The following is a 9,104-nucleotide window of genomic DNA, read 5'->3' on the forward strand; positions in this document are numbered from 1 at the left end:
TGACAGGCCGAGCCTTGCCCCGCCGGACATAAGTGAAACGAGGAGGGGCCAAGCCCTTCCTTTGTGAATAAGAGGCACAGAGAGGGACCTGTTAAAAAATGTATATATATATACATATACTTATATATATACATTCGTATATATATACAGTTTTCCCTTTTCTTGAAATACCCGATAAGGGTATTTTGGTAAAACCACAATGTAACCTTTTTATTTTTTATATTTTTATTTTTTCTCTTTTTCTTTTTTCTTTTTTTTTTATTTTCTCTTTTTTGTAAGACCACAAGGGCCCCACACATGTAGTCGTTGGGGCCCCAACGGTCAGATTTATGACCGTTGAAGCTCCCAACGACTACATGGGAGCCCCTTGTGGTCCCTTCCTTTACACTCCCTCCTCTATAAATAGAGGAGGTATTCTCCTCTTGTAAGCAATGGGTTTTCACCCTTTTCTTCCTTTCTTCAATAAATCCAACTTATGACTTTAAGTCGTTTTCTACTTTTGAGAGTTTTGTGTGTGCACTTTTAGTGTTTGTGTTCTTGGCTCTTGAGGTCACTCTTAAAAAGTGCTTTTTGCTCTATTGGTGCTTCCGCCTCTTTTCATTACATGGTATCAGAGCTCGGTTGGTGATTTCGCTTCTCTTTGTTATCTTGGAACGCGTGCCTCTCAAATTTTAAGAAGAAAGGAAGAATATTTGGTGCCGATGGAACGTGATTCTAAAGTGGAGCTTTCTTTTAACCTAAATGGGTCCAACTATCTCATGTGGGCCTCCGCTATGGAAAATCATCTAAGAGGTAAGAAACTTTGGGGTTTTGTTATGGGAACTACTCCCGAACCCTCTCTTGTTCTCATTAAAATCGAAAATGAGGTTGAAAAAGCTTTAGATGGCGATGAGCGCATCAAAGCTATCAATAACCATCAATCCAAAGTTGAGGATTGAGAAAGTAACCATGCCAAAATTTTGGCATGGTTTATGAACAATGTCGACCTTAAAAATTGTGCTAATATTGCCAAATTTAGAAGGGCCAATGAGGCATGGTTTTTCTTTAAGGGTATGTATACCCAAAATGATCTTGCCCAACAATTTTTTTGTCAATAAAAAATCCGTTCCACCAAACAAATGGATATGAGTGTCCGGGACTATTTTAGCTCTCTAACCCCTCTTTGGGATGAACTTGCTCTTCTTGAGCCTAAATGGGTGGCTCCAGAAGATATTGAGTTAAAAAGGGAACAAATTGAAAAGGAGCACTTTTTTCAATTTCTTCATGGTCTTCGCCCGAAATTTGAACAAGTTAGGGCATCTCTTCTCCATAGAAGCAAAGCCCTACCTATTGAAGACGCCCTTGCCGAAATATGCCAAGAGGAAACTCGACTTGGCTTAAGCGTTAAGAGTGATGAAGTTTTGGCCGTTACTAGGCTCGGATCAAATGTTAAAGCCTATAGACCTCCTCACTTTAACAAAAATAGTAATGGGCCTAGAAAGGGAATAATATGCCATTATTGTAATGAACTGGGACACATTAGACTGGCTTGTCCCAAACTTAAGGGAAAAGTAACCGCGGTTGGAGAAAATTCTCCAAAGAAGGAAGAAGAAAGTGCCAAAGAGGGAGATATCAAAGAGACTCTTAATCATATCTCCGAAGTTCTCCAACATCTTCTCAAGACTTCTTCTTCAACATCCGGAGCCGCCATCGCCTATTCTTCATCACCTCCAGGTATGTGGATACTAGACTCCGGTGCTTCTTTTCATATGACATCTCATAAAAATTCTCTTTCAAATGTTTTTTCCGAACCCATATCCTCTTATGTTTCAACGGTCGATGGAACATCATTGAAAATTGAAAGTATTGGAACACTTGATTTTAAAAATTCTCAAAACTTTTTCGTTCCTAAAGTAAGAATCGTTCCAAAAATTAATTTAAATCTTTTTTCCGTTTCTCAAATCACCGATCATGGATGCCAAGTCTCTTTCTCACCTAAAGATTGCACCGTGCAGGATCTCCAGTCAGGGAAGCTGATTGGGCAAGGCCATAGAATGGGTGATCTCTATTTTATGGACTTTTTGACTCTTCCATCTAAGTCATCTTGCAATCTTGTAAAAGACAAAAGTATTAGAATTTGGCATGAGAGACTTGGTCATCCAAATTTTGTAAAAATGTCTCTTTTTTCGTTTTTGAACAATACTTGTAAAGACAATCACATGACTTATAAAGATTGCATTTTTGAGAAATCTAAAGCTACTCCATTTCCTCAAATAAGTTACTGTACCACTCAACCATTTGAACTTGTTCATTCCGATGTGTGGGGACCTTCCCCTATTTTGTCTAAAGGAGGATTTTCGTATTATGTGGTCTTTATTGATGACTTCACTCGATTTACATGGATTTACTTCCTAAGTCGCAAATCCGAAGTTTTCTCCTTCTTTAAAGAATTTCATGCAATGGTTAAAAATCAATTTTTGGGAAATCTATCTATTCTTAGGTCCGATTCGGGAGGCGAATATATGCCCAATGATTTTCAAAGCTATTTAAAAGAAAATGGAATTTGTCATCAACGTTCTTGTCCCAACACTCCGCAACAAAATGGTCTTGCGTAAAGAAAGCATAGACACATAATAGAAACTACAAGAACGTTATTAATTTCAAAAAATATCCCAAAATCCTTTTGGGCCGAAGCGGTTCTAACCTCAACATATCTTATCAATAGAACCCCTTCATCCTCTTTGAAAAATCTTTCTCCATTTGAAAAACTTTACAATATGTCTCCCGATTATAAAAGACTAAGAATTTTTTGATGTAAATGCTTTGTTCTAACTCACAAAAATGATAAACTTTCTCCTAGGGCTATTGAATGTATTTTCTTGGGATATCGGGAAAAACAAAAAGGTTATCGATGTTTTGACATGCTCAAGAACAAACTTTATATCTCAAAAGATGTCACATTTCTAGAAGAAGAAAATGGTTTTTCGCACCAACCAAATGAAAATATTGATTATTTCTTTTTATTTGACTTGTTGCCTCAAGAAAACATCATAGATGATCATATTGATCCTAGTGAACCTCTTAGTGAAGATCATTTTGAACATCCAAATGATGATCAAAACTTATAAGAAAATGTTTCAAGACAAATACAAGTCTACTCTAGAAGGAATGAAAGAAATCCTCCTTGTGCCCTTGAAAAATTCTCTCAAAGTGAGTCAATCGAAGAGACCTCTCAAAGAAAATCAAATCGTATTTCCAAAATACCCAATAGATTTGTTTCTTATGATTCTTTTTCTCCTAACTTTCGAGCATGCCTACTTGCTCTTCACTCCTTTCATGAACCATCTCATTACAATGATGCTAAACAATATGCTCATTGGAATGAAGCTATGAAACTAGAACTTAATGCTCTTAAAAGGGCACATACTTGGGAAATCATTGATCCTCCCAATGACAAGAAACCCATTGGATGTAGATGGGTTTTTAAAGTAAAAACTAAGAGTGATGGTTCATTGGAAAGATATAAGGCTAGGTTGGTAGCCAAAGGATATGCCCAAGAGTATGGGGTAGATTATGATGAAACTTTTGCCCCAGTTGCTCGAATGACTAGTGTTCGAGCTCTTATTGCTATAGCCTCTGTTAAAAAATGACCAATCTTTCAACTTGATGTCAAAAATGCCTTTTTGAATGGTAATTTAAATGAAGAAGTTTATATGAAACCGCCTCCAGGTATGAATTTAAATAGAAAAATTTTGAAATTAAAAAAAGGCCTTATATGGACTTAAGCAAGCTCCTAAAGCTTGGTATGACAGGTTTAGTAATGTATTAATCAATTTAGGATTTTCTTCTTGCTATACTGACACTGCTCTTTTTGTTAAAAGGACAGGTGACTCCATTATTATGCTTCTGCTGTATGTTGATGATATGATCATCACTGGGAATGACAAAAAGGGAGTAAATGATTTAAAGTCTATGTTAAAAGAAACTTTTGATATGTCTGATCTTGGATATTTGAGATATTTTTTAGGAATTGAAGTGGCTTATTCCGCGCGAGGATACATCCTATCTCAAATGAAATTAGCTGCAGAAATTTGTACCAAATAAAAAATATCTGATGAAAAGAAAGTTGAGACTCCCGAAGTTATCAATGCGAAACTGAGACTTGAAGATGGTGTTCTTCTTGAGGATCCAACCCCCTACTGTCAATTAATCGAATCCCTCACCTATCTATCCATCACACATCCAGATATAGCTCATGCAGCAAGCCAGTTTCAGCATGCACCTACTTCGGTTCATATGACGGCCGTAATGAAAATTGTGCGATACATCAAAAATACCATCTCCAAGGGACTCTTCTTATCCTCTTCCTCATCTCTTAACTTAACTGCTTTTACTGATGCTGACTGGGGAAGAAATCCCAATGATCGTATCTCAATTACGGGTCTTTGTATTTTTTTAGGTGAATCTCTCATTTCGTGGAGATGCAAGAAGCAGCAGAAGGTCTCACTGTCATCCACTGAAGTTGAATATCGGGTCATGGCAATGACAACTATGGAAATCGTGTGGCTCAGGAGTCTCCTTGGTGACATGGGCATCCCCATTTCCACTCCCACCAAGCTCTGTTGTGATAACAAAAGTGCGATATACATTGCCAGCAATCACACTTTTCATGAGCGGACCAAGCATATCGAAATTGATTGCCATTATGTTCGAGACAAATATCACAGGGGGACTATCTCATTACCATATGTTACTTCAGAATATCAACTAGCTGACTTCTTCACCAAGGCGCTCCCAACTCCACGATTTATGTTTCTTCCTAGCAAACTTTCGGTCTTCTCCCCGTAAAGTTTGAGGGGGCATGTTAAAATATGTATATATATATATATATATATACATATACTTATATATATATATATACATTCGTATATATATAAGTATATATATACATATATGTATATATATACAGTTTTCCCTTTTCTTGAAATACCCGATAGGGGTATTTTGGTAAAACCACAATGTAACCTTTTTCTTTTTTCTCTTTTTTCTTTTTCCTTTTTTCTTTTTTATTTTCTCTTTTTTGTAAGACCACAAGGGCCCCACACATGTAGTCGTTGGGGCCCCAACGGTCAGATTTATGACCGTTGGGGCTCCCAACGACTACATGGGAGCCCCTTGTGGTCCCTTCCTTTACACTCCCTCCTCTATAAATAGAGGAGGTATTCTCCTCTTGTAAGCAATGGGTTTTCACCCTTCTCTTCCTTTCTTCAATAAATCCAACTTATGACTTTAAGTCGTTTTCTACTTTTGAGAGTTTTGTGTGTGCACTTTTAGTGTTTGTGTTCTTGGCTCTTGAGGTCACTCTTAAAGAGTGCTTTTTGCTCTATTGGTGCTTCCGCCTCTTTTTATTACAGGGCCGAGCCCCTCTTCTGCGAGCAAAGGGTGCAAGGAGGTAGGCTGCAAGCAGAGGGTGCAGGAGGGTTGACATACTTGTTGAGTGTTGACGGAGGGAGAGACGGTGGCTGGCACCTGTGCGTACCATCGCCGGAGTCTGGATCGCCGACATGGGTGTAGGAGAAAGCTGCAGGGGCTGAGGGGGAGAGGCAAAATCGAGAGGGTAAGCCCCTCCCCCTGTCGATAAACCCCTTTTAGGGTTCGTCTGCAGATGAAATTTGGATCTGGGTCGGGTCCGGACCCGACCCGGATCCAAAATGTATTTTAAAAATCAAAATGGACATTTTTGGACTCGGTCAAAGTTGACCGAGTCCAAAATGTGGACGGACTTGGCCTCGACTCGTTGACCGAGTCTGACTCGGCGTTTATCGAGTTCGAAGCCGCACCCGAGTCCGCACCCATGTCGGGGCGTGTCGACTCGGGTGCGGTGCCTTCTTATCCGAGTCCGTGTGACTTAACTTCCTTCCTCCTAACTTGCCATAAAGTGAGGACAATACAGGATTTTGATGTTGCAGGCCATGTTTGGTAAATCTGACCTTACAGACGTGCTCAGCATGTTCCATTTGCTAGGAACCAATTGTTGGATCATGTGTCTTCAACAAAAAAATATGATTTTATGAGTCTTTAATTTTATGAAAATTCTTAGTCGGTGAATTTTGAAGCCTTATAAAAACCTACTCACATGTCATAATCAGGTGATCCAAAAGTCCATTTCTAGTAAACAGAGCATATAGATCACATCTATAAGGTTAGATTCTAAAAAAAGAACAAAAAATTGAAAATCAAGACTATCTGCACCCTCCTACGGTTAGGAGGAACCAATCATTATATATGTATATATATGTTTTGAGAGAGAGAGAGAGAGAGAGAGAGAGAGAGAGAGAGAGAGAGAGAGAGAGAGAGAGAGAGAGATGCAACCAGCTCTATGTGGGGCATCGATGACATCATTTGTGTACTAATGTCCAGATTCAACCAACTTAACTAAAAAATTTATGAGTCACTGTCTATGGATATTTAAAGTTTAAAATTAATTGTCATAATATTGAATCTGATTGAGTGGTCCAGACTCCAGATGATGGCATAGCTGCTCCATGTATGCAGGGATAGTTGATTATTTTCCACCTTCATATAGTCATGTGTATCATAGCTTCAAATATTGGCCATATTTTGAGCTTATTACGAAAAGATGTGGTACTTTTCATAACCAACAGATATATCTATAGATTGCAACATACTCATTATGACCATAATTTAGTTTATCACAATAGGATCTTTTGAAATGTACATTGGGATTCGGCAGGTGACGGCACACCCTTTAGCGGTGGTAAGGTGGGGCCCACTCTATTCTCCCCTCGATATTGGATAAAATGATTTTGAAAAGCCCTAACGATTAACTAAGAAATAACTTATATGCAGAGCAATTTCAAAAATTTTGGACACGGGGACATGGCTATATATATATATATAAAAGACTTGGTCAAAGTTGTGCCCATTAGGGGACACAGCTATATATATATATAACAATAATAAGACTCGGCTATATATATATAAAGTTCAATTTTTTTTAGTTTTTATACGTCTTTTGCCCTAAAAAATGGACAAAAATAGACTCGGTCAAAGTTGACCGAGTCCAAAATGTGAACGGACTCGGCCCCGGTGCGTTGATTGAGTCCGACACTTGGTTGACCGTGTCCGCCCCGTGTCCGAAGCCGCACCCGTGTCGGGGCGTGTCGATGCGGGTGCATCGACCTTATAGCTGAGTCCCTGTGACTTAGCTTATATATTATATGCATCTTTATATCCTTCACACCCCATAGTAGGTTGGATCTTGTTGCTTGTGTATCTATTAAGTGGCTTAGCTGGGATATCAATTGGTTAGGCCATCCTATATCTTCATCAGTTTTAACTTTGTAATGCTGGGTTTCTTGTCAACATGCAATTGTTTGACCACGTTTGCAATTAACCCTTTAGTGTCCCTTTAATTCTCCTCTTTAGTTCACATTTCTTTGATTGTAAAATTTGGCTATAATTACTTAAATTTCTTTGTAAAAGAATACTTTTTTATTCTAAAGTGTGGTTCTAATGTTTAGTGTGTGTTTAATTAGGTTCTATTAAGCATTTTTATTTTCTGATAATTTTCCTAGAAAATGTCTACTAAGTGAAAGACATTGACTATTGCAGATGGGTGCCATTTCATATTGCAAAGCCTTTACTAGATAAAAAGTCTTATGTAATTTTGTCAGATTTTGTTGGCTTGGAAAGGGAGTGCATGTTGCCCTGCCAGAGTCAGAGACATTCTATAATACAGCCATGTTTAAGCTCCGGCAAAGACGAAGATGAAGCTTTTTCTGATGGAGGTGAGGAATTGGAGGTTGAATTTGATTGCGTTGATACAGGCCCTGATGATGACTCAGATCTGGAGACTGGCAGTGAGCCATTGCTCGATGAAGGGAAGAATGGGGAAATCAGCAACATAAAAATAGGATTGAGGCGCACCTGTCTGCAATTTAAGGTAATACCGTTGACCCATTTTCATGTGTTAATCTTTTTAATCTAATTAGATTCTGAGCTTTTCCTGATCAGTACATCCTTTCCATAAATGCATTGTATTTTGGTCGTTGAAGGAAAAAAAGAAAGAAAAATCAATGGATGGTTTAAGCTGAAGCAAACAAGTTACTGATACTATCTGAAAACTATGCTGCCGCCTAACATTTCTTCTGCATTCATTTGAAGGATCTGGTACAAGCTCTTGGCCCGAACAAGAGATTTATCGACTCGTTAAAGATGCAGCTGCATATATACAAGAGGGTTGTCGGTTCTTCATTATCCGAGCGCATGATCTATTTGCTTGATTAACACTGCCAGTGTCCGTAAAAGCATGTGGTTCATGAAGAAACACACTTCTGAAATTTTCTGAACGACTGTTTGCCAAAGCTTTATTTGTAGAAGATAGTCTCCAAATTGGCAGTGTAATTGAAGAGGATGTATTAGGAATAATTGCTAAGTTGCTGGTTTCAAACGAAGTATTGTGTACATTTGCTTGGATTCTTGGGAATTTCCTTAAAAGATACAATCCAGAATTTGGAGGGTGATGCACAGATTTTTCTTGTAACACCGGCTGCGTTGTTGTTGTTATGGGCTCCTTATTTATTTAAGATAGCAAATAAGATGTCAGTATTCTAGGCTTGAATAAAATAGCTGACAGATGAAGTCGTAACTGGGATGTCTGATTTATGCCCCTGGCTGGCTTAAAAGAAGGAAAAAAGAAAAGAAAGTAAACACGTCAGCTGTATTTGCTTGAGCAGTAGGGTCCATTTGGATACTCAAGGTAAGAATTTCTCTAACAAGAAACTTTCTTCTGACCTACATTTCATGTGTTAGAGTGCACGAAGATCAGAAGTGCACAAAACATAACCTATGTTTTGCCACTTGTTTAATAAGGCTTTCAACTGGAATTGCTGTTATCATCTATGGGTAACGATAGGAATTTCTGAACTCATTTATGAGGAATCCCAAATGCCTTCACAAGATATGTTTGAAGGATTGAGGATTCCGATGCACCCAGGCTTTGGATGTGATATGCCCGAGATATGTAAAAACAGGCTCATCGATTTGAGATGGAAGGAAATGGTCTCGATTAATCTTTTAAGCGAACTTCTTGTTAGCCTGGT

At 38.4% G+C, this 9,104-nt stretch overlaps 1 protein-coding gene across 3 annotated transcripts in view; it reads left to right on the top strand.

Moving 5' to 3' along the window:
* LOC149840034 (arginyl-tRNA--protein transferase 2-like) overlaps window positions 1–8,545 on the top strand; it is a 72,054-nt gene extending 63,509 nt beyond the window's left edge. For 2 of the 3 annotated variants that reach the window (XM_090002993.1, XM_090002992.1), the window contains 2 exons: window positions 7,615–7,945; window positions 8,167–8,545. In XM_090002993.1, coding sequence (XP_089859119.1) covers window positions 7,615–7,945; window positions 8,167–8,289 — 454 coding nt within the window. In that variant the 3' untranslated portion in view covers window positions 8,290–8,545. Of the gene's footprint in view, window positions 1–7,614; window positions 7,946–8,166 lie in introns of those variants that run through there. The other variant, XM_090002994.1, reaches the window with a different exon arrangement.
* The last annotated feature ends 559 nt before the right edge of the window (window positions 8,546–9,104 follow it).

This window comes from Nuphar pumila, chromosome 4 (genome assembly GCF_984573655.1).
Source record: "Nuphar pumila chromosome 4, dmNupPumi1.hap1.1, whole genome shotgun sequence".
NCBI classification, from domain to species: domain Eukaryota; kingdom Viridiplantae; phylum Streptophyta; class Magnoliopsida; order Nymphaeales; family Nymphaeaceae; genus Nuphar; species Nuphar pumila.